The sequence below is a fragment of the Ictidomys tridecemlineatus genome, chromosome 1 (assembly GCF_052094955.1).
Source record: "Ictidomys tridecemlineatus isolate mIctTri1 chromosome 1, mIctTri1.hap1, whole genome shotgun sequence".
NCBI lineage: Eukaryota > Metazoa > Chordata > Mammalia > Rodentia > Sciuridae > Ictidomys > Ictidomys tridecemlineatus.
In genome coordinates, this window is record NC_135477.1 from 9,567,349 (window position 1) to 9,593,677 (window position 26,329).

At 42.1% G+C, this 26,329-nt stretch overlaps 1 protein-coding gene across 4 annotated transcripts in view; it reads right to left on the bottom strand.

Annotated features, from left to right (window-relative positions):
- Nucleotides 1-10,437: 10,437 nt before the first annotated feature.
- Nucleotides 10,438-26,329, bottom strand: part of Wdr11 (WD repeat domain 11) — a 53,937-nt gene continuing 38,045 nt past the window's right edge. Inside the window, exons 17-29 of one of the 4 annotated variants that reach the window (XM_005320730.5) lie at nt 23,957-24,063; nt 23,419-23,533; nt 22,872-23,043; nt 19,984-20,092; nt 19,021-19,083; nt 17,636-17,701; nt 16,562-16,739; nt 15,759-15,854; nt 15,104-15,269; nt 14,177-14,274; nt 13,603-13,748; nt 12,650-12,729; nt 10,438-11,396 (exon numbers count right to left, since the gene is read on the bottom strand). In XM_005320730.5, coding sequence (XP_005320787.1) covers nt 11,239-11,396; nt 12,650-12,729; nt 13,603-13,748; nt 14,177-14,274; nt 15,104-15,269; nt 15,759-15,854; nt 16,562-16,739; nt 17,636-17,701; nt 19,021-19,083; nt 19,984-20,092; nt 22,872-23,043; nt 23,419-23,533; nt 23,957-24,063 — 1,554 coding nt within the window. In that variant the 3' untranslated portion in view covers nt 10,438-11,238. Of the gene's footprint in view, nt 11,397-12,286; nt 12,784-13,602; nt 13,749-14,176; nt 14,275-15,103; nt 15,270-15,758; nt 15,855-16,561; nt 16,740-17,635; nt 17,702-19,020; nt 19,084-19,983; nt 20,093-22,871; nt 23,044-23,418; nt 23,534-23,956; nt 24,064-26,329 lie in introns of those variants that run through there. The other 3 variants (XM_078038352.1, XM_078038409.1, XM_078038461.1) reach the window with 3 other exon arrangements.

Below are 26,329 nucleotides of genomic sequence, written 5' to 3' on the forward strand. Positions count from 1 at the left end.
TCTTCTCTTTAGCTTTGCTCACAATGCTTCAGCCTGCAGTGCTATTGGAGGTCTCAGCAGCTTATTTATTGAATTGAAGCCAGCCAGGATTTCTCAATAGATCACAGACCAACCAGTGGTATGTGGAGCTGATCCTGAGAATCTCTGAGACCATGGCTTGAATGAGTGACGGCCACTGCAGCCTGTCTGTGTGATGAATGTCCTTCTGCCACTGTCAGGAGCCAATGCCATCCTTTGCTGGCCTCATCATTGAAAACAGAGCCACCACTGAGGCAGGAAGACAAGGACCTAGGCTCCAGAGCACTTGACCAAGGAACAGAGCAGGTGCTGAAGACCAGAATTTGATTTTTCAGCCAACAGCTACTGTTTCAGAACCCCCGCACACAAACATCTACTATTCATTCAAAGAAAAATAAGGACAAAAGATAAAGTGCTGGCATTTTCCAACAGCTTCTGCATGAAAGGGGAGCACCCCAAACCTGAGCAGCCTAATGTGCTCCAGTTTTGCAGACTAATCTCAGAACACCCAAACTCCCCCCCACAAAAGCCTGATGAATGTTTTGAAGGCTGCGTCCACACCTATGAGAATGGTCCTCTAATTCTGGCCCCCGCTGCTTTCCTCGTGGCACTGGGAGGAACTGGATTGGTATCCCAGGCGCCAGTTGTTTTAAGCGAGGCTTCCCTTGTGTCTTGTCTCTTCCATTTGTGTCCAGATGCTGCCACCTGGCCTTGGACCTTCCAGCCTCCAGAAGCGTACACCAAAATAAATCTCCACTCTACAAAGTTCCCCGTCTTGGGGGTTCTGTGGAAGCAGCAGTGGGCTCTGACAGCTGCCTGGGGAGAACAAGCTCCAGACTTGTTCATACTGGTGGCAAATCCAGGAAAAGACTGAACTGAAAGGTGCCCCAAGAAGTCCCAGTTAAGAACAGAATAATGTCACATACTTGCACAGTGCCACGGGCCAGACACAGCTGTAAGGGCTCGCATCCCTCAACCACCTTATAAGCACAGTGTATGGTCCTTCATTTTGCACATGAGCAAACTGGGGCAGAGAGAGGGGCAGCTGTTAGCCATTTGTGCATAGCCTGTAAGCAATGGGGTGGGATTCTATCCTAGGAAATGCCACCTGAGTCCAGGTTTTATCCACTACACTGGACAGCCACTCCATGTGGGTGTCCCTGGAGACATCTCAAGGTTATCAACAGCGCCTTCTGGTGGTGGGAGCTAGGAATACTACCAAGGGCAGCCTGGGAGGCAGTGAGCACCCCATTACAGGAGGAGTGTATACAGAGGCAGGGTGCCACTTTGAAGGGACCGTATCAAGGCTGTCCTTGCAGCTGCAATAGAAGAAAAGCTGTGGTGACATGAACTAGTCAGAAACCCAAAAAGGCTAAGAAACTCTTCAGCGTGCTCCCTTCTCAGGGTTTTTGAGTTGGGGTGGCTTTGGTTTGTCTGAAGTGTTTTGGGTCTTTCTTTCTCCATGAAGCACCTAGGCTTGGAAAAAATTATTTGATGATATAAATCCTAGCTTCATATATAGAAGTTTCTCTATGAGAAAACACATGAGATCCTTTTGTGTTGACCAAGATCAGGTCAATTCAAAGAGAACACCGATACTATGCTCTAGAAAGAAGACCTCTGTCCCTGTAGTTCGGGTGGCAGCCTCTGACAGGGCTGAGACCCTGGGCCACATGCTGAGCATTACAGAAATCCTGGTGAGTGGCATTATTGCTCTGTCCCCTGCTTAGAATGGCATCCTATACCTAGGATTCCCTGGGTGACTGCCCACTTCAAAGTACTCCAGCATAAGGAAAAAAAAAAAGGAAGGAGGAAGGAGGAAAGAAAACAATGAGGTAGCTGTGTTGGCTGAGATATACAGGGTTCAGTGCTTTACTGCAGGACTTCTCAGAGCCTTTAGTGAGCTCATATACATGGTCAGTCACCAGGAATCTTGAGAATGCCTTCTCTTCTCAGACCATTTGGTTTCCCCTTCTTTTATTTTTTTTTCCTGAGGGATATTTTGTTGGAATTTCCTCTTGGAAATAATATTCTAACTTTAAATTGTCATCTCTGAATTACAACCTTTGCTCTTCCCAATTACTTATTTCTGAAAATACTTACTGACTACTATGAGCCTGGCTAGTCTTCTGGGGACATCTCAGAAAAGACTCATTTCTCCCTGTGGTTTACTGAGTTCAACTTATACAGGTGGTAGGGCTTTGGTATCACCATAACCAGGGGCAAAATTCTTTGTGCCAAGCTCTGTTCTAAGGGTTTTACAGCTTGATCAACAAGGCAGGTCCTTAAGCTGTCATTAAATCCATTTTACAGATCAGGAAACGGAGGCCTGGGGATGTCAGGAATCAAGTGCCAGATGCAGAGCTGGAACTCAGGCCTGGGGCCCCAGCTCTACTGCTCCAGGGAACAGCCTCTCAGGCACTTGCAGAGCTGTGGAAAGGACGCTGAATGGCAGAGTCAGCAGACCACCGTGTGTGTGATGGGAACAGAGTTCACCCCTATGTTGCTGCCCCCAAACATGCACACACAGGAGCAGAAATCCTGGCTTTTCAGGACAGAAGCTGCCTCTTGGTTTCATATCTGATTATAGATTTCAGAAATGAAAACACCAAACCATGACACATCATTTTTCTAAGTACATATACTTTGGCCTGTATTCATCAGCTACAACAGAAGATGTTATTACACTAAACACTCCAGGTATTAGGTTTTCTTAAATAAATAACACATACATTTGTTAAAGGAAATAAATATGATGAGAACGAGCAGGGTAGTTCTGTGCCAAGAAAAAAAAAAGGAAGATTGGAACACCTGTTGATAAATTTTCTAGAAGCTTCTGCAGACAGAAGGCAACTCTCAGAGCAGTCAGGGAGAAGGCCCAGGGTGAGTCCTTGGGCTGTGTCCCTCCTGAGGCCCCTCCTCTAAGCCTCTGTAAGCTGGGCCCTCCCTGAGCCACTCTTATGGCCCATTAGCAGTCCCTTTCTTGGGGCCAAAATGCATATAGCTGATCCCTCATCATGTGGGCTGAGGCTGTCTCCATTTTGACTCAAAATTCAGCCTCCTCTCTGGCTTTTCCAAAACAGCCAATCACATCAAGCATGTGGGGGCTGTCATTGTTGTATGGACAGTTTGTGGGGTCCAAAGGGGAAGACATATTGCAGCCAGAGGCATTCCTGAGAGAAACCACCATTATGTGTGCGTCTTCTCCTAAGAGGCCTCCACATCATCACTGGAGAGGGCAGGTGGGGTGAACAGTCTTCTAGAATGTGCTGGAGCCTCTTGAAAGCTTTGTCTGTCTCCAAATCCTACTTATCCCTGGAGCAGTATCAGCTCCTCTCCATCTCCCGCCCCAGAAGAAAGACCAGAGGAAACAGATCATGGGCTGACAGAGCCACGTGTGAGCAGGCAGGCCTATGCTGGCTGCCAGCCCCAGCAGGTACACCTCTCTAGCAGGCCCCTGTCCTTGCCCTCCCACCAGGCCCAACCTCCCTTAACTTGCATCATTTATCTAATATACATGTATGACATATTTATCGAGTGCCTTCTATGTGCTACAACCTTCTTGGATCTGAGGACAGGAGGAAGCCCAGGAGATGTGGACAGACACAGGAAGCAAGGAGCAAGATCCTGAACGGCCCCGCTGCCAACAAACCATGGAAAGGGATTTTATTCCAAGCATAGTGAGAGTCACATCAGAGGTGTGTCTAGGGCAACATATGACAGGAGATCAGGGAGAAAGGCACCCCTGGTGTTAGGACCAGACAGCACAGCTAGCTGCGCAGGGTGAGCAGCGTGGGCCAAGACCTTGCCTCCCGGGCCTGTGCTTCCCTCTCCAGGGCTGGAGAGGGGTCAGTGGTGGTCTGCAGCTCAGCATAAGCAGGGCTGGCAGCTCCTTTCCTTTCCTTGGGGTCTCATCTGTCTCTGCCACCTTGTCCAGTCATACTGCTCTGAGGACAACTTTTTGTTACCTGGAACAGCTAACTAGACCTTGCCCAGTCCCCTGGCCTGCACAGTGCAATGCATGCAGGCCTGGGCCCTGCAGGGCTCTGTGGGCTTCCAAGCAACAGGCCCGCCTACCCAGAGGACTGGTTCCAACAGTGCTGAGAAAGGGAGCCAGCTACTGGCTGTAGGCTCTGGGGTCATTTTCACATGTCCATGGCGTGCCTCTTGCTGTGGAGTGTCTATCTGACTGTCTCACACTCAGCCCTGAGGGTCCTAATTCTGCTCACCTTTCATGGCCATGCTTGTTCCAAGTCTCCCCTCAAAGCCTGCAGTGAGTCAACCTGCTCCTTCCTCCTCTTGCTGCGTAGTGACTCTATGATGGAGATCGTCCTGGTTTTGCTGTCTTGAACCATCGATCGATGCCTGTATCCACTGCTGAGAGACTGAGCTTTGTGCATCCTTGATCAGAGGTGAATTTCCCTTCTCCTCTGTTTCCTCCCAACCCCAGTAGCCCTTGGGGATCAGTGGGAAGGCAGAGGGGGAGAGAAGCCCAGGACATGCCTGGCTTGGACCTTGGAGATTAACCTATTACTCTCCCTCTGAGGCCTGGGAAAGTTGAGGCTGAACCCTGCTGCTCCTGTCTCCAGGAAGTACACAGATCAGGAGGAGACAGGAGGAGAAGACGGGGTCCCAGCAACTCATGCATGCTCCTGCCTGTGCCCTGCCTGGCAGGCCTCAGCTGGAGAGCCCTTCCCTTCTCTTCCATCCAATAAATTCCAGGCTTTAGGATTTAGTTACAACTCCTTCAGGAAGCCTTGCCTCCCATTGTGACAGCATGTGACTCTTCCATGCCAGCCTTAGGCTAAGGGAGCTGTTTACCTTTGATCACTCTGGGGACAGATGTGGCCTGTGCAGTTAGCTGGTGCCGTGTCCTCAAGACACCAAGGCTGAGCACATGGCTCTTGCTGTCCTTCAGAACCTGCCTACCCTGGAGAAGTCCCAAGCAATCACAGAGGGACCCTCGCAATAGCACATGGGGTGGAAGGCCCCATCCCCAGCCTCCTTGCAGCATCTCCAAGCTCTTCTTGGCCAGAGCCTGCTGAGATCACACTGGCCCCAAAGCAGCACTCTCACTTGCTCCACTTGCCATTTAGTCCATTCTGCCTGGAAGCTTCTCCTCTGCCACCCCAGCCTTCTCCTCCCGCCTCCCTCTTACCTGTGGCCGAGTCTTCTCCTACCACCTATTTGCTACTTTTGGTGCTCTTTTCCGAACTCCTCCAAGTCAGGTGCACTGCACATCCCTGACCATCTTGCTCATCTCTGCCTCTGAGTACCACCCATAGGGTGAGGGGTCCTTTGAAGAATGTGTGGGGAGCTCAATAAATACTCTGAGTTTGGTGGTCCCTAAGAATGGGAATAGGGGTTGGACAGTGGGATTTTCAGGAAAAGAAGTGCTGAAAGTGGACAGAGCCAGTTTCTGGAGATGCCTCAAGGACACAGACAGTGCTGCCCTTGCCAGGCATTATGACACACACCTGTAAACCCCAGTGACTCAGGAGGCTGAGGCAGGAGGATCATTAAGTTCAAGGTGACCTCATCAACTTTGCAAGAAGCTAAGCAACTTAGGGAGAACCTGTCTTGAACTAAAAATTTAAAAGGGCCGTGGATGTAGCTCAGCGGTAGGGCAGGCCTGCGTTCATCCCAGGACAGGGAGTGGGGGTGAGATGGTGACCCACCTGCATACAGATTTCTTTCTGTCCAAAGACACGCTTTCAGAAATCAGTCCCAGAGGGAGCGTTTCAGAGGCTGCAGGAATCAATCTTGCTTCTTTATTCTCTTTCCTTCCCACTTCCACTCATTCCATTCCCTGCTCCTGCTCATCTCTGGACACTTCAGCAAGAACCCCTGTCCTGAATGAAAGGGAACCATAAGATCTCATCCCCCTTCCTAAGAGAAGCCCAGTTGACAGACTGCACATGTCCCTGAAAAACTGCCAAGGATGAGAGAAGATCTTGCAGGTATCTGTCTCTCAACTGCTGAGGGAGTCAGTATTATCACTATCTATAAATGAAGCTCAGTTAACAGTTGCCCACAGTCAAGCAGCTGGAGTGCCTGGAGGCGTTCCCAAGCTCCACCCCTTTCCCCCTTGCTCCCCATCCCTGACAAGGGTGTTTAGAATCCTCCAAGTGGATTTGCTAGAGGCAAAAAGCAAAAACCAAGGTGTAGTGACAGTGTTAGCTAGAGTGGTTCCAATAGGTGCTGAGAGATGAGCCACTGCCATTCCCAAAGCTCAGACCCCAAGCAGCAAGCAGAGCAGCGCAGCAGCATTTGAATGAGCTGTGGGATCCTGTCCTCCTGCCTGTTTATGAATCTTTTCCCTTTGGACAATTCTAAGGTAAAAGCCATCAGTGAATGGCAGGTAAATTCAACTCCTAGAGCTGTTTCATTATCAAAACTCGTTTAAGCAAATTTCAGTTTTATTCCAACACCCCCAAACCTGTTCTGCTATGAGACCTTCACTTAATTCCAATCTTATTCTGCCATCATTTGTAGCCAAAACACTTCAGGCAAGCTAGAATATGAAAAGTCATCATGCTCTCAACCAGTGGCATGCATTACTATTGCAGAAGAGAATCTAATAGATGTCTTACTTGGGAAAAGAATCCTGGGTCAGGGAATCCTCTACTCCTGGTGACTAAGACCTCAAACAATCTCACAGAGCTGAACCAGGAAATGGAACAAAATAATCAGAAGTGAAGAATGGAAAGTTTGCAATATACGAAAATGGAAGAAGTTCAAGAAGGAAATTGTTTGCAGAGAAATGTTGTGGGAGGGAAGCCTAAGAAATTATTTCTTAAGAATGATTGGGGGTAATAACTTGGACTGTTTTCCTAAAAGCTACCTGTCCAACAACATAATTCCTTCCTACAGATATTTGCTTCCCAGTGTTTTACAGGAATGTCTGTCAATTCGAAATATAAAAATTGAGTGTCAGCCCCTTGCTTCTCTGATTTTTGCCGAGTGTAGACCAAGGAAAATACACCTTCCCTATTAGGCAGCGAGAAAGCTGCTTGGAGGACAGGATCCCACAGAACTCCCATGTTAGCTCATTCAAATGCTGCTGCGCTGCTCTGCTTGCTGCTTGGGGTCTGAGCTTTGGGAATGGCAGTGGCTCATCTCTCAGCACCTATTGGAGCCACTCTAGCTAACACTGTCACTACACCTTGGTTTTTGCTTTTTGCCTCTAGCAAATCCACTTGGAGGATTCTAAACACCCTTGTCAGGGATGGGGAGCAAGGGGGAAAGGAGTGGAGCTTGGGAACGCCTCCAGGCACTCCAGCTGCTTGACTGTAGGCAACTGTTAACTGAGCTTCATTTATAGATGGTGATAATACTGACTCCCTCAGCAGTTGAGAGACAGACACCTGCCCATGTATATGCATGGTCCTTTCCTGAAGCCACTCCCATGAGATTGGACCCTGAAGGAGCCAGAGGGATGGGTGCATGCCACCACCCTTCTCAGCAGGTAGGTCCAAGTGAGCCAGTCTGGAGAAATCACAAGGGACCTCATGCTGATCAGTGGCCAGTCGGGTAGCTGGACATCGGAGATTACATCATAAGGAAGCAATTTCTAACTCCTCAGGCAGGAGTTAGAAAACTTCTGTAGAGGGCTAGACGGCAACACTCTATAAACTTTTTAGGCCACCTGATCTCTGTCGCCAAGTACTCAATTCTTGTTGAAAATAGCCAGAGACAATGAACAGGTGGGCCTGGGTGTGTTCCAGGAAAATTTTATTTACATAAACAGGCAGGAGTGGGAGTGGGGCTGTGAGTGCACATCATGTGCTGGGGCACCCACAGCAGCAGATGCCCCCTGCAGCCCTCTTCCTGGCCCCAAGCCAGCAGCCTTGCTTCATTTTATAAAATGCTGTCACTGGAGGGAGAAGGTCAATCCCAAGGGCTACATTTTTAGGGAAATGACTGAGAAATGTCTTTTTATCTCATCTCAAATTCTCAACTTCATCAAATCCAGTCTTTCTAAAGCAGAAACCAGCCTTCTTCCTTAACAACCTTTGGCTTTGCTAACTTTAAATACAGAGGACGGGAAAACTGGGAGCCACGTGGCCCATGGAAAAGAATCCTTTTTTCTCTTGTATTTAGGATGGTCACTTGTATTTTATGCATGTTTCTCAGTGACCTTGAAAAATACAAAGTAAGGGTGGTATTCTTTGGATTTTTAGGCAGGCAAGCCCAATAGTGAATAGAAATGCCTGAAACAGTCTGCAGGGTCTTGCCTGATAGGCTGAGTCACTCAAAATCTGAGCAGAAGAGAGGTGGGCTCTCTCTCCTTTGTGTAAAGTAGAATCCATTAAAAATGCCTTTACATTTTAATTGAAAAGTTTTCATTCACCAGGTGTTTTGAGTCAAGTCTGAGAAATAGCCCCATTGGCTAAAACATTCTCAACTGTCTGCCTTTCCTGCCTGGCAGAATTCTCCACAAGTTTGTACCTTAATGCTGTTCTTCAGTCATGTACTGTTGCTGAAAATGAAGATATCAGGATTCACTGAAATGTAGCCGTGTCCTCATGCAAAATGAATTCTCCAGGAAATAAGTAGCAGAGAGTTTTCTGATCAGTGTCTGTCATGGAGAGACTTTCTAATTAGGTAGTGTGAAAAGGACACAAGGTTTACATGGATGACACTTTGCTGACCACTTTAAAAAGAACAAAATGTCCTGCAACCACTTCCAAAGCCAGGAGAAGGCTTCCAAGACTGAAAAGGTAAGCTGCCTTTGGTAGAACAGCCCTTGAGCAACAGAGCAGGGAAAAGGCAGCAGAGAAGGGAAGGAAATGGCTCGAGATCAGATAGGAGGGAGGAGCGCCTAGCACGGGGCCTTCCTGTCACAGAAGTTGCCGACTGTTGCCCAGGCCCCACCAGGCAAGACTGGCATGGAATGTGGGGGGCTCCCTGAAGCCATTCTTGCTCTCATTCCCCTCTCCAGCTGCTGTCTCACTCTGAGGCCATCTGCTGACGCATCCTCTGTAAGACAGTGTTCTTAAAGATGGTTCATGAAGATAAACCAATACTCAGAAAGGCTGCATGTGAAAAATGACTCAGATTTGTTCAGCTCTTGACTCGAGAAGCTTCAGAGATAGGTATAGCAGTTTCAGCTCAGTGACCACAAGCTCACCAGGGAGCACCTCTGAGTTCCAGCTGGAAGGGGACTTTCAATTGCATCTGAACACACACTTGGTCTATCTTGTCAAGAGCGCTGACAGCTACACTAACTGGCACTGTAGCACAGATGCAGGATCCTGGCCTTGTCTCCCCACTGGGAACCAGCTGCTAGCAGGGCTTTGTCCCTCCCACTTCTTTGTTTCTATAGTCAGGTAACACTTTGCTGCTTATTGTTGGCCTCAATCTGAAGACTATTTAATTTTCAAAATATACTGCTCAGGAACAAAACACCTTCCTTTTCCTCTCTGCTTACTAAGTTCACATTCTGATTCTTCAGTTGGTTGGTGGTTATGGGCTGAATGCCTGGATCCACTCTTCAAAGTGAAGGTATGAGAAGTGATCTGGTTTGGATTAGGGGCTGAAGTTCACTGGGCAGCTGGGATTAGTGCTCTTACAAGAAAGGGAAGGTGGAGAGATCTTGCTCTCTTCATGTGCATGCAAAAAGGGAAGGCCAAGTGAGGACAACTGAGTTTGCTGGCACCTTCCTTGATCTTGAACTTCCAGTCTCCAAAATTGTGAGAAATAAAGGTCTGTTGTTTAAGCCACCCAGTCTGTGGTCTGGCTTCAGCAGCATGAGCTGAGACAATGGTTGAATAATAAAATATATCCGAACAATCATCTTAAATAATACACAATATGAAGAGAGCTGTGCTTGCCCACAACCTTTAGAAATTCTAATGTAACCTGCCTAGGCAAAGAAAGAACAGTGGAGGAAGCCAGGTACAGGACCAAGGAGTGAGTCCCGAGTGCTTCAGCTGAAGCACTAGTCTGGGAGCAAGGACTCCTGGGCAGGCCTTCTTCTCCATGCAGCTGTCTCCTACCACTGAGGGTCAGAGTGGTTGATTCCCAAGGGTAGAGAGAAGCTATGACCCTATCTAAAAATCATACATCCTGGTGGGTGAGGCCATGTGCCACCCGGAAGGTCCAGGAGGGGAAAGATGGAAATGCCAGTGGGTTCCCACCAGGAACTCAGAGGCAGACGTGCCCAGGTATGGGTATCAGTCCTCTCAATGCTGACCCTGGAGGCTGGGCATCTGGACAACTCCTGAGCAGCCAGCATAGCACCAAGCTTCACACACCATTCAGAGAACATAAGGGCCTGGCGCACGTCCATAATCCCAGCTACTGGTGAAACTGAGGCAGGAGAATCATTGAGTTCAAGACCAGCTTGCCTGGGCAACTTAGTGAGACTCCCTCTCAAAATAAAAACAAACAAAAAAAAACTCGAAAAACAAGCCCTGAGTGGAATGTCCTTGTTATTTATCATTATTGTAAGTTACAGACATTTAAATTCTCAGCAATAATTTATAATTGTTACAACTTATATATTTCAGCCATTAGAAGAACACATACACAGAAAATTAAAGTACAAAGAGAGATGTAAAAAATAAGGTTACTGTAATGTATCATAGAAGAGGTTAAAATTCAAAATATCAAAGACCTCACATACTGAAACTAAACATAAAGTTTAAAACCTCCCCAGGAGAATATGAGCCTAAAATTACAAATGTCAGCAACTGCCTAAACCAAAGAATCAACTGTATTTTCAAGGTAAGAAAAAAAAATGCTTTGGTAAGCTATCTTTAAATACCTCTGCCCTGTTTTCATCTGGAATGATTGTGTATAAACACAGGCACAGCACATATTTGAGACTCAGTCTCACAAACTTCTTTACTAATTTTTCAAACATCTTCATAGTTCAGTAAATGAGAAAAGTGATTCAGTCTTTTGAATTTTAAGTTTAAAAAAAAATTAAAAGTATTTCCAGGAATCTTACAGCTCTCTATCCAGAAGTAGAAAATGATACACACCTTCAAACTCTGAAGTGTTCACATTTTTTGAAGCTCAGTATAGGATAGAGAACTTGTTCTTAATATGACAGCCCACAGACTTCTGCGCATACACGACCTTACATGGTGGGAGAGCTCACAGGGGCCTGCCTTCCTCACTGGCCTGGGCTTCAGCCATGACCGTGACCATAGCCTGGTCAGCGCTCCTTCCAGCCTACTTCCACTCTCAGCTTCCCTGGCACATAACCTGTCACTCCTCGATTAGTTCCTCCTTGGGGGATTCAAGCTCACTCAATAAATCTTTGCCAGCTGCTCCAGCTTTTGAAGCAAAAAGAAGTGCACCCTGTTTAAATCCAAGGTTCTTCAAGCTTCGAGCATAATCTGCATATATAGCAGTAGTAAGTTTCTGTAAACCACAGTTAAGGAAAGAAGAGCAGAAAGAGTGGGACTGATGCTCCACACAGGATCCCAGGGGCAGGAGAAATGCCAGCCCTACCCTAGGGGGACCTGACACCCACGGTGGGTGGGCAGCACAGCATAAGTGCAGGCAGCTCTGTGCAGAGAGAGGTGATGTCTCAATCTGTAACATCACTGCACTCTGTGCCAGCTGAGTGGACGCTTCTCCTTCCTGAGGATCAAGCAACATCTTTCCAGAGTCTCCCACCACCTACACCCAAGTGAAAACTAGAAAAAGAAAGATGAGAGAAGAGAACCTCCCAGACACCTCTGCTCTGTGTTAAAGTCTGAGAGGCTGACAGCTTAGGGGGGGGGGGAGAATAGGGCGTGGGGCAGATATTCACTTCCCCAGCCTCTACAGATCATGGTGCTGGACTTTTAGACAGCACTGGTATGCTGAGTTTTGATATCTCAAAGTAGTACTTTGAACCAAAGTCAATTTCACCAGTAACAAGCTACATGTCCTTGAGTAAGCTTTTGCTTTAGTTTTTAGTTTTCAAAAATTTTGGTTTAGTTTTAGTTTAAAAAAATATATATGTGTACAGAACTAAATATCTGACATATGGAAATAAGGCCAAATGTAAAAACTCAAGTAAAAGTGCAATGAGAAAAGTAGGGCTATGCAAACACAAGGGATTGGAAGCTGTATCCTTAAACCTATCTGTTCAAAGAAAAATATGTGACTCAAGAGACATCTAGAAGAAATATTATGTTCTTGATTGTGGGTGGCCCACATGGCCTGCCTTTGAGACACATTTCTCTGAAGTGTTCTGTCTTGTTCCATATCAGACTGTCATCATGGGTGCAGTGGGAATCTTTCTTTTTTATTTTTCAGTATATACTTTCCAGATAAACACACAAAATTTATTTAAGAATACTATTTTATAGTACCAGGTCCTTATGCCTTTCTTAAATTATTTCTTCAGCTTCCTTTGAAATACAAACAAGCATTATGGAATTGGGTTCCTCCTGTGCAGTCCTCTCAGTGTCCCCTCCATCGAGCCAGGGCCGAAGCCGGTGAGTGGTACAGTGACCCTCGCTCCAATTCTTCCTCCTCCCATCTCTCTCACCTGGCTTTGGTGAGTCAAAACATGGATCTTTTTCAATATAATATCATTTCTGCCCAGGCAGTTTGACTAGAGAAATTCCAAGCCCCACTCATGTCACTTCTTCCCCCTCAGCATCAACACCCTCATAAAGGATATCTGTGTCCTCATTGATTTCCAACGCACCATACTCGAGACACGCTTCCACGAACAACGCGGCTCTGTCGAAGTACCGCATGCTGTCCAATATAACAGAACAGTCGTGAGCCTCTGCGGCCTAGAGGCAGAACCACCTAGGGGTATGTTTCTATATGAAGGTTTGTACACACGTTCCCAGCACCCAGGCCCAGTTCAAAAAGGGAAGAGAGAATACATAAGTCCTCAACCCAAGCTTTGCTTCAAATGCTTATGAACTTTGTCAAACACTTTAAATCACAGAAATCTACCAAGGCATGACAAAAGACTACGTCCTCACTGTATGGACTGAACAAATAATCTTTTGTCATGTTCGCCTCCTTTAGTTTTCAATAAGTAAATGTTCCATCAGAAGCAATGGGTTCCCTTCCTTGAAAAGGTCAGAAGGGACACCTTGCTGTACCCCCTTTTTACCACTCTCTGGGCTTTCCTTCAGCTGTTCTGCTTAAAGAGGAATCCTTCCTGATTCTCTCAAGATTTCTTTATATTCTTCTTCTTCTTTTTTTTTAAACATACTAAACAAGTACTCTACCACTGAGCTATATTCCCAGGTCTTTTTAATTTATTTGACACAAGGTCTTGTAAGTTAACAGGCTGACCCTGAACTTGTGATCCTCTTGTCTCATCCTACCGAATGGCTGGGATTACAGGCTTGTGCCACTGCGCCCACCTGGCAGAAGAATATATTCATTTTAAATAAGTGCCTGTTAGGGTTGGCTAATATATTGGTAGTAAAATATCATAGTTTCTAGACCAAATGAATTATGAATACAGATGGTTCAATTCCTTTCAGGTTTTTTAAAAAATAAACCTAAACTGGATACTTCTTTCACTACTATATCCATCCACCAGAGCCTCAAGGAAGTGTGACTGATCAATCAGGGCAGTCCAGAGAGCCAGGGGCACTCGAGATGTACCTGTGAAGTGTCTCCGCCACACTGAAAAAGCAGCCCAGAGAGAGCAGGACCAGGAGGGCCTTTGACTTCTGATTGACTTGTGGGGAGCAAAGGTGGTCCACCCACCGCTTCAGAACATCAGCACATTCTTCAGAATTCAAACGGACCTGGAAAGATGCCCACATTAGAAACAGAAACATCCTGCATTAAAATAATTACATCAAAGTGAGATCTGTTCCTATGAAGTAAACGCTAGCCTTTGCTTTACCAAAACAATGCCCTGAGTGGCTGCTTACCACAAATGGCAGCCAGTGACAGTGACCTGCACCTGTGGGACCAAGGGGCCTGACAGTACCCCTGGACTGCAGGCTGGGTCAGACTCTAGCAGAGAGAAGAGTCAGCTTCTTTCACTTATTTGTTACCAATACAAGCTCTATTAATAAGAAGAGATGCAACTTACAAAAAACAGAGGGAAGATAAGAATTTTAAGAAAAATATTTATAAAGAAAGTTTGCAGGCATAAAACACTTCCAAATCATGAGTGAGAGGTGAAGACAGAGCTTTCTACTTCAAATGCTCCTCTGGAATCACCTACCTTTGCAAGCCACGCTGCCCTATTCCATTCGCCATATGTCTGCAGGTAGCGGCAGGCGTCCGCAGCTTTGTCTATCAGGCAGAGCAACTGAACGCCCTCTAGAAGACAGAAGAGCAGCCCTCTCAGGAGACACAATAGCAACCTTCTGGACACATCATTAAAGAGTAAAATCAGCTGCCATCTGCTTCCATCTAGTCTTGAGCATCTTACACAGGCTGAGGATACAAATCTGAAAATCTGAAATCCAAAATGCTCCAAAATAGGAACCATTTTGCACACTGAATGTCACACATGGAAAATTCCATACCATGAAACTTTGTTTAATGCATAAAATTATCAAAAAAATTATATAAACTGGCCTTCAGGCTATGTGTATAACTATATAGGAAACATAAATTAATTTTCTATTTAGACTTGAGTCCCATTCCTAAGACATCTCATTATTTCTACACAAAAATTGCAAATTTGAAAAAAAAAAATAGAAAATCTGAAATATTTCTGGTCTCAAGCATTTTGGAAAAGGGGTACTCTACCTGGAACTAATGGAGACATTCTTGACTTAAATTTTAATAGAGTTCTACAAGGTTACCACTCAAGTAACCAGAGTAATAAACACAAATACTGCCCAGAGAATAAACAGGTAAAGCCCATCTCACTAACAAGCTTGATCACACACACTAGATTTAGTGTGTCTGGGATTGTCTGGCTTATCTCTCTTGTTTTTACAATTATTAATAGTGCCCCTTTCACTCTGAAAACAAGTTCTGGCTTAGATGAATAAATTACAGCCACTTCACAAATAGCTAGCAATAACTTCTTTCCTTCAGCATACACAGGAAAGACATGTCCTCAGTAACAAAGCACTTAGCTGAGCATGGGTCTGACCTTCGTGAGCACTGACAGATGCCACCACAAAGTGTACCTTACCTGCCAACTTGCCATTGGCAATCATGTTGGTTGCCACCAGCTTAATGGTGCTCTGAGAGGGACCTGATGAGGTGACAGTGGTGACCAAACAGGCTTTCAGCGAGTCACAATAATAATGCTGGTTATCTGCACTTGTTTCCAAAAGCAACTGTACCGCTCTATCTGTCTAATAAGAGAAACAGTTTTCTAATTATAATTAAGAATATCTTCCTCTAGTATAGCCTTTTAAAATTCAGAATGCGGAACACTAAAGTCTATAGCTTAAGGAATACATTATTTTCAAAAAATGCTCCTGAATGTTTTGTTTACATAAGCGAAACTTAAACAGAAGAGAAACACTGCTTCTCTAAAGTAAATATAAAAACAGTGGGATATTGGGTGCTTTCATCTCCTTGCTGGTTGATGCAGAAACGACAAATAATGCACAGGAGCTGGGCTTCACCCTCAATCAAGGAAGCCAAAAGCACAAGCTGCCTAACCACATTTGTGCCTTCTCACAATGCTACTTGTTTTATTTTTAAAGAAAGCCAAAATTTTATTGGGAAGGGGACACACACACACACACACACACACACACACACACACACGACAGTCTGAAATACTAATCAATTAGAAAATTCATGAAGTATGAAAAGAGTTATAAAAACTGACATACTTGACCCAGGAGCAGTAGCTGGTCTGTACATTTCCTGGTGTGATCATAAGTTGACCGCTTTACTTCCTGTAGATTAACCCTTTCTAGTTGAAATTTCTAAAGTACGAGAAAAACAAAAAAGTTGAGATGGATTATAAAAAACTTTAGAATTATTTCAATTTTACTGTACTTGAAAAGATTATTTTAAGAAAAGTCAGTTTAACTGGTGAGATTGCTAGATAATTAACTTTACCAAAATTCAACAATTTAGTAAAAATTTGGAAAGCAAAAATGTCGAAATGTACTATCCTTTGTATGCATGTCTGCTGCTTATAGCCACTGGCACTTGAATAGAACTGGATGAAAAAACCCTGCATGTACTGAAGTATTCTGATGGAAAGCAACAAAATTATGAAGCTATCTTTACACATTTTGAATAGTAAAGTTAAACTATGAATAAACGACTTGTTACTTGTAGGGAAATGAATCTTCTAAGCTGAAATATTTCAGACAAATAAAAAAATTAACATTGATAGTAAAATTTTAAAACTCAGTGTTTGTAAGCTTTGCAAGTCCTGATTATGCCAAAGGACTTATTTCTATGATATGGACTTTAACTTAGTTTTTTTGTCTTTTTTTTTTTTTTTTCAGAGACACATATGAGAGTTTGTCAGAGCTGAAAAATTAAGGCCATCTCTCTATAGGAGAGAGATTTAACTTAGTTTTAAAGTTTTCTGAGATATTTAGAAAGAAACAAATAATCAAGATAAAAGCTTTAAATATTTAAATAAAAAGGTTAAATACTTTTTTAAAAAGTATAATACCTGAAAATAGGCATTTTCACAAAGGATATCATAGCATATATCCAGTGGGTTGCTCAATTTGTCCCGAGGAATGGCTTCCTTGGTCACCACTGTACTCCCTGACTTGGCCTGGGACAGGCTGTGCAGGTAGTGGGCCGCCACTGTCCAAAAGTGCAGCTCTGATTCGTCACCATAAAGCCTGAGGAGTGAAACCAAGGTTAGTTACGGCTCACACAGCAAGCCTGGGCCTGAGAACGCTATCATTTCCAAGTCCATCAGGACACTGCAGTAGAGCCTAGGAAGGGGACAGGGATGATGTATCAAGTTCTCCAGCTCTGCTACTGGGTTTCCAACAAAATACAGGGGCCTGATTGCATAGGGCTCCTGTGGACCCCAACATCTCTCTGTTCTATGTGCAGACCAACTGTCCATCTGGTTTGCCATTAGCAGACAACGTGGACTACAGTGGGAAGTTGTTTCTCTGGGACAGCTGGCTATATATTTACTCTGTGGAGCATGGAGGGAAAAGTCTTTTTTTTTTCTTTTTGTAAGTGACAACTCTACAGTGATAAAGTACAAGCTAGTGCTTCTGAACACAATTTATTGGTATATTTAAACACATTCTGTTTGTACCTGATATTTTATTATTATTTTGGTACTGGGGACTGAATCTAGGAGTGCTTTACCACAGAGCTACATTCCCAGTGCTTTTTATTTTTTGAGATCTTACTAAGTTGCTGAGGCTGGTCTTAAACTTGCATTCCTCCTGCTTCACAGCCTCCCAAATGGCTGGGACTGTAGGCTTGAGCCATCTCATCCAGCCTGAATCTGATATTTTAAAACACATTTTAAAGCTGTGTAGGAAAAAGTCATTTCTATTTAGAAGGGCCTAGATCTCATGTTTAAATGTAATTCGATTTTCCCCATACTTGTACTACTACTGTTCTTAAAATTAACAGTCAAATCCAGAGGCAGAACTCACATATTTTTTTAAAATATGAGAATTTGGCTGTAGCTTTTACATAAGCCAAGATAAAGTTAAATGAGTTAACTTGAAATTCTCTGTCTCTTATACAGAATACTTCAGAGTATTACCTTGAAACAAGGAGGCACCTCTGTAGGAGAGTGAATTCTGGATCAAGCAAGAGTTTCTTTATGTCACTGTAGGTAGGAATCCAGAGAGGTAAAGCAAAAATTTTGAATTAAAAAAAAATGAAACCAGATAAATCAATACAGTTTTTTGGGGTTGGGGGGTGGGTACCAGGGATTGAACTCAGGGACACTCGGCCACTGAGCTACATCCCCAGCCCTATATTATATTTTATTTAGAGATAGGGTCTCACTGAGTTGCTTAGCACCTTTTGCTGAGGCTGGCTTTGAATTCGTGATCCTCCTGCCTCTGCCTCCCAAGCCGCTAGGATTACAGGCAATATGTTCTTGAGATGTAAAAATTCCACCCAATGGATGTATTTAGAACTTATGAAAACAAAGTCACTTTGCCTCAATACCGAGATGACAAAAGGTGAGGGAGTTGAGAGGACCTGGGCCTGGAGCACCAGCATCTATCCCCCAGCAGGAGATGGTGCTCCAGCTCAGCCCTGAAGGCATGCAACAATTCCATGGGAGTTTTAGAAACTATGAACAGTTGCCAGCAACTGGAATCAGATTTTCATTGATTAAATTATTTTACTAATCATGAGGAAGAGTACATACTTTAGAGAAGACAGCATTCAAAATTTATTTTGAAACTATTCTAAAAGTAAAATATTTAAGAAAAAAACAGCTAGTATTTCTATGAATTTACGTTTCTAAAATAGATAAATTTGGAATATTCATAAATCAGAGGGAAGGTATTCTTTACAGTTTCCCACTTATTTAATTTTTGGATACAGAAAACAATAAAATAATTCTTTCGAATTTTCTACCAACAGAACATTCTAGGATCCTTAATTTGTTAAATATTATAATTACATGTGGCAATGTAGTTTGTAAAAATATTTTACACTTTACCAAGAACTCCATGTGGACCCACGGTTTTTTATTTCCTTTGCACTATTATTCCCAGTACATACTCTTGGCTCTGGGAACATATTAATTTCTCAGCCAGACCTATGCACACATAGTACCAGATACGGGACTCAGTTTAAATGAGGGAAGTAGTCTTAAGAGTCACCTGTGTGCATCTTCTAACACAGGGCTTCACAGGGGTTTGTGGTAGAGGGTGGCGAAACATAAGGATGTTAAACACAGATCCTAGACCTGCCCTGAGCTGAGGCCAGAGCAGTCTGGTAGTTGAGAACTTAGTGAAAACAAATGCTCTGTCCCTGTAATTATTAAACAGGTCCTTCTCTTACAATATAAGAATGATCTCTTCTTGGGCCATTTTTAAAACCACAAATTATTTAAATTTTAAAAAGCCCCAACTAATTTGTTTTGCTTTCGCATATTCTTTTTCTTCTAATAAAACTCACAGAACTTACTTAGACAATGAATTCAACTGTTCTTGAAGGAGAGTCTTTATTTCTTCATTTTCTGGATAATCACTGTACAGAAAAGATTTTGAGTAAGTTCATTTTCTCTCCATTTACAACCACCTTTTTCTTTACCAGACAAAACATTGTTTTAATATAGGAAAAAAACCTCTTTGTAGAGCCTAGTTAAAAATCCAGCTATAAATTAACATAGCAACAATGTATACAGGACCCATAAATCATCTTTAATATCTGTTTTTATCTTACTGAGTTATAGAAATGCATAAAGAGAGACTCTTGGAAAATTTATCAGCTGGCACTAAAAACTTTCAGGTTAAAAAAATTCATTTTAATGAAGAACTATAATAAATAAATAAATTTGCTCTTTCTGCCTTACAGAGTGGCCATTTGATTCCCTAAGTAGACAGTTCTTGAGAACACACATTCCATTATATTTTTAAAAAACCCCTCACCCAATGCCAATCTATCTGCTTCATATGACAGAAGTTCAGTCACATTTGTAGATTTAATTAATAATAGTTCCTGTGACTTTTTTTTTTTAAACTATTAGATAGATAGATGTTAGACTAAACATACCTCTGAAGCAGGCCCACTGATGCTACTTTTAAAAGAATTAGGCTTGGCCTCAAATCCCCCATCCTCCATTGGTCGTCTCCACACTCACTTTTTCATCATCATGGCAAGCCCACATTCAGACCGCAGGGTGACCATCCAGCCACCTGAAAGCAACCTATGTATTCCCGGCTTCACACTGACCCACACTTTCACAAGGACCCACAGAGACAGACATAAAAGGCAGACTGGAGATGTTTAGTGTCTCTGCCTTCTTTTTGATTGACTTTAAGACTCCATTCCTTCTGAGATCTGGAGTGTATACCATGGCTGATTTTCATGGGTGTCCTTCAACCTCCAAGTATATTATGAAAGAAAAATAAAAATGAAAAAACTTACACATGAGAAATGTCCAAAGAATACCATCCATTCCAAGGCTGGTGTAGTAAGAAGGCTTTCAGGGCAAGGGAGGCCCTTGGAATAAGGAGATACGGGCACCACACAGGCTCTAGACCAAAAAAAAAAAAAAAAAAAAAGAAAGAAAGAAAGAAAAAATTTTTTTAAGTAAAATAAGGTATTAAACTTTGGTACTACTTGAATCATAGACTCAGTATAATGACCAAACAGATACCAACAATGGTCGTGATTTTAAAATATTAAAAAATTATATTTACTTGGCCACTGGCTTTTTGTTTTTTATTTTTTCCTTTAATTTCTTTTTTTAATAAATGACAACAAAATGCATTATAATTCATACTACACATATAGAGCACAATTTTTCATATCTCTGGTTGTATATATAGTATATTCACACCAATTCTTGTATTCATACATGTACTTTGCATAATGCTGTCCATCACATTCCACTATGATTGCTAACCCCCTGCCCTCTCCATTACCTTCCTACCCCTCTGCCCTGTCTAGAGTTCGGCTCCCATGGTCCCCCTCCCTACCCCACTATGAATCAGTCTCCTTATATCAGAGAAAACATTCAGCATTTGTTCTTTTGGGATTGGCTAACTTCATTTAGCATTATCTTCTCCAACTCCACCTATTTATCTGCAAATGCCATGATTTTATTCTCCTTTATTGTTGAGTAATAGTCCATTGTGTATGTATGCCATATTTTTTTTATCCATTTATCTACTGAAGGGCATCTAGATTGGTTCCAGTTTAGCTATTGTGAATTGTGCTGTTATAAACATTGATGTGGCTGTGTCCTGTAGTATGCTGTTTTTAAGTCCTTTGGGTATAGACTGAGGAGAGGAATAGCTGGGTCAAATGGTGGTTCCATTCCCAGTTTTCCAAGGAGTCTTCAACAAATGGTGCTGGGAAAACTGGAAATCCATATGCAACAAAATGATATTAAACCCCTTTCTTTAACACGTGCAAAACTCAAAGTGGATCAAGGACCTAGGAATTAAACCAGAGATCCTGCGTCTAATAAAAGAAAAAGTAGGCCCAATCTTCATCATGTTGGATTATGCCCCAACTTCCTTAATAGGACTCCTATAGAGCAAGAATTAAAATCAAGAATCAATAAATGGGATGGATTCAAACTAAAAAGTTTCTTCTCAGCAAAAGAAACAGTCTGTGAGGTAAATAGGGAGCCTACATCTTGGGAGCAAATTTTTACTCCTCACACATCAGATAGAGCACTAATCTCTAGGGTATATAAAGAACTCAAAAAACTAAACACCAAAAAAAAAAAAAATAACCCAATCAATAAAAGGGCCAAGGACCTGAACAGACACTTCTCAGAAGAGGATAAAGAATCAATCAACAAATATATGAAAAAAAACTTCATCATCTTTAGCAATTAGAGACACAAATCAAAACTATTCTAAGATTTCATCTCACTCCTGTCAGAATGGTAGCTATTATGAAAACAAACAACAATAAGTGTTGGCAAGGATGTGGGGTAAAAAGTACATTCATAAACTGCTGGTGGGACTGCAAATTGGTGTAGTCAATATGGAAAGTAGTACAGAGATTCCTTGGAAAACTGGGAATGGCCACTGGCTTTTTACAACTCAGCCTCATGACTGACCCCTCCATGTTGAGTAGACATAATTACTTTACATTATCCAAATCTATCAATTATGTTGCCAATAGACTTCAGACTGTGCTACCCAATTCAACAGCCAATAGTCATGTATGGCTACTGAGCATTTAAAAAATGGCTAGCATTATGAAGGAAATGAATATACTTTATCTCACCTAAATTAAAACTGATTTAGTTATTAGATAACTTTTAGCCATGTTTGGATCCATAATTTTTTTTTTAGTGGAAAATTTTATAAAATCCAAATAGAGCTCAAGTATCTCCACTGAAATTTGTCCTCTGAATTAAGATAATAATTTATTTTGCAATAAATGCAAAATACTTACTGAATTATGAACACCAAGTGCTAAGAGATACAAATACCTCATTAGTAATAAGGTAAGTTAAAGGCAGCCCAACCAATATCAGCAGTAACTTGGCAGTGCCTCCAGTTTGAACATAATGAGAAAGGGCAGGTTTTTAAAACCTTACTAATCCAAAAGTACCAAAAATAGACTCTGCAAAGGCACAGACATTTCTCAGAGTTGACTTACTAAAGACTAAATGAGTTTCTCAAGCACTTTTCTACAAAAATAGAGTCTGGAGTATGTACCAAAGGTATGCTAAGAGAATACCCAATGCAGAAAGTTCCTGCTCTGCTCCAGGTAGGATCACAGGAACTATTTCCTTCCACAAGTATCTTCCAAAGATGAACATTGCACTTCCTAAGACAAAAGCTGACTTTTTTTTTTTAATATTTATTTTTTTAGTTCTCAGCAGACACAACATCTTTGTTTGTATGTGGTGCTGAGGATTGAACCCGCGCCGCACGCATGCCAGGCGATCGCGCTACCGCTTGAGCCACATCCCCAGCCCAAAAGCTGACTTTTTTAATCTCTCAATTAAGAAGCCAGCAGTCTTATCACTAGATTCATCTCCTCTGATGAGTCCTTTTAAATTCTGAGTAAGCCATGATGAATGTAGTTTGTTAAAAAACCGCACAGAAATGGGTCAGAAAGGCACACTTAGGAAACCCAAGTTGGGAATGACTGGCACCTGCAGTTATCATGAGCACACATCTCAGCAGTCATAAACTCTCAAGATTAAAGTTCATTTATTTTCTCATACTCAAGACTTCTGGAAAATGAGACTGAAATGAAAAAATAGCAGCTCTCTCTCTAGATGAAAATAGCTTGTGGCAAAACTACTGGTTTCAGAGCATCCTTTCATGAGAATTCCATACCAGTTAACTCCTGTTCATCCATTCTAAAACATGTAGACTTCATAGACATCTCTAGGACTCGGATGCAGCCATCATCAGACGCCAAGATCACTTTATCTGATGTGCACCAGTCTACGTCCAATATCCTAAAGGTCACATTTCTTCCACTTCTTAAACTGCTCACCATCTGAACCTGCAAGAGTGAATGTTGTCATCACTATCAGACAGAAAAAAAAACCTTTATTATTCTGGATTAAACTATCAAGGAAGACAGTGCAGTGTGGCTAGGCCCCAAGCAAGGGCAGAACTCAGCAGCCTCTCCTGGCCTATCTTCCACATGCAGCTTATCTTTTAAAGGTCTCAAATGCAATGAAAGACCTGTGAAGCTGTCACCTTTAAAACAAACACTGCACAAGTAAAATATTAAAAGAAGAAACTAATCAGTTAGGAGAAGCTTGACACACCTATTAGACAGTTTTTCCTCTCTAAATCAGGAGAAGAGGAAAAACAAAACTAGCCCCTGTGACTGGTAGCCTCATTTATGTTTTACCCTCATGGGGCTGCCTACCTCTTTAGTATCCCACACTTCAGCACCATCATTGTACATTGCTATTAATTTTTGGTTTCCTTTGCCAGGAGCAAAACGAATCTTCCTCACCCAACTCCGATGTGTAGGTATTCCCCTAAAGACAAGCCCAAAAAAAAAAAAAAAAAAAAAACAACAACAACAATACAATGAAGAGTAAATCTAGTCCCCAGGAACTGTCCAATGTATCTTTCTAGCTCTGTTTTTTATAACAGGAGAACAACTTTACGTTCTGGGATGGGGTCTGCATTTGACAGGAAGGCCTGCCCATCAACAGCTGCTTTTGCCTAGACCATTTGCAGGTAAGTGTTTACTGTGAATGATCCAGAGCTTGGCTCAAAGCCCTTCTTCCCAAGTTCAGGTGACAAGGGACCCAAGGCTTGAAGCTTCACTTGGCCATGTTTATTGGTCCTGTTTGTAAGTCACAGGCCTTCAATGAGACCATACCAAGAGGTTGCTTATTACCATTTCTTTTTTTCTTTCTTTTTTTTTAAACAAAGATTTCATTCTTGGCTCATACCTGGATACTCTGCCTTTCAAATCCCAAAAATTTAAATTTCCATCCATGTCTCCAAGCACTAATGTATCTCCTTTCCAAGCAATGCAGGTAATACTACCCATACTTCCCTAGAAAACAACAGCAATGAAAACACACATAAATAAGTTTTCTGGGTAGATCAATAGAGAAGGGATGCCTTTTGAGGGAGAAATACCTTGGGAGAAAGCAAGCTATATGAAGAAAGTAAAGGAAAATCTTTCCAGAGAACTGATTTTAACTTATTTCTCACTGCAAAAGGACAAATAAATTCATCCCAAGGAAAACATCATTAATTTCATACTAACTATACATTGATTTTTCTATTGAAAAAGAAGACCCAGAACTTTACTGATATTATCTCGAATTTCTGCAAAGAAGTTACAAACAGCAATTTAATTATAAGAATGAGACACAACTGTAATAAATTCAACTGGGAAGAAGAGGACTCAGTTCCCACAGATGTACAGAGGTGGTACTGCAGACAGCTTAGCAGCCTGAGTGCTGGACTCAGCCAGCCTGGACTAGAATCTCAGCTTTACCCACTGAAACTGGCATGGACTTGGGGCACATTTATTTAACCTTTCTGTGTCTAGGATTTATCACTAACAGAGTAGAGTAAGCTCATGAAACTTTAGAAGATGTTCCTCAGTGTTAATAAATTTATAAAGGTAAAGGCCTTAAACCATGTCTGCCACACTATAAAGACTTGATATACGCTAGCTATTAAATACTATTACTATTCAACTGCTTCTGTATTTATTAAATTAAGTCTTGGTTTTGCGTTTATAGTAAAATATAAGAATTCACATGATGTCCAATGGTTAGGAATAGGAAATGATGTTGACAAATTGACTATTAACCGACACTGCCACCTACACCAAATATTGCATAAATCCTTGTGGCAGTCAAGAAATAAAGGAGAAGATGGCTTAAAATTAATATTATAATGAACTCAATAAGAAATTTATTTATATTAATTAAATGAAATTTTGTATATAAATACAATGCTCTCAAACCTTATTTTTATTTTCTTGACCAAACTAACATAACATTTAAGAATTTGCCTTTAACTTTAAAAAAATAGAACATTACAATTCAAATTAGTCTAGAAATCATTGTCACTCGGGCTGGGGATATAGCTCTGTTGATACAGTGCTTGCTTTGCAAAATCAAAGCCCTGGGTTCTATCCCCAGCAACACACACACACACACAAGAAATCATTGTCATCAGCTTTGAGTTCATGGTGATGTACTAATACAACTGCAGGGACTGTCTAGACCTTTCCATCTGAGAGCAGATGGGACGCAAGCACATGGAGGTACAGAGGAGCTTGGAGAAGAAGGGCTGAATACCTGCATTGTGGTGCTAAATAATCCCAAACCTAAGGAGAGCACACTACTTGATACTGCAATGCTGCCTATGTGTGAAATGGGACATTCGGTGATCACAGGTAAGACTGGTATAAGACAGAGACATTCACTGTCTATTCCAACTTTCTAAATAAGCGCAATTACAGAATTCTCCACAGATACATTGTTTAAAATATGTCAAGCTTTCTCCTTCCTTTTGCCATTTTATATACTCCACAGTTCTAGGGTCAAAATCCAGAGGAAGAGTTTCAACTCAAAATGAATGTCAAATACTTTACATTTGAGAGCATATTAAAATAAATATTGGATTAAAACAAACCAAATCTCAGCCTACATTCTATATCAGTCACTGGAAAACAATTTCAGAATGTAAAAATAACAAATAAAAATTTGTTATTGATAAATTTCTCACATACTATATAGATGTCAATTTCCTTTCCCTAAAAGCAATCTGCTCTAAAATATTTACTAATTTCATTGAAGGCTACATTCTCATGAAGCTGGTCATTCCTTCAGGGAGTTTTATCTTGCTGGCAGAACAGAGACTTGCTATATCCTTACTCAGGCCTCTACGAAGAGATGGGATTCTAAAAACTCTGAGGTGCAATGACAATTCTGAAAAAAGCACTTATAAAATGGAACACTCACATGTCTAATATCGAAATGTTTAAAATTTCTCTAGGGCATGGGCTAGGGGAATGGCATTTCAAAAATTACTCAAGAGTTTCTACATTTTACTCTCAATGTGCAATAATTAGAAAACAGAGAGACTGGGCTGTTATTGCATGGCACTGGAAGAGCTCAGATGGTGCTTTCTCTGGGGTTCCAGAGGAGCAGCCATATAGAATGCTAAGAGAGCAAACTGGGACTTTCCAAAGGATGACTCCATTATGCTGAAACTCTATGGCTCAATTCTAATAATAGTTTTTCATTTAAAGTTCTTTACTATTATAATTACCAAACAAGCTTCCACTTTTGTATTAT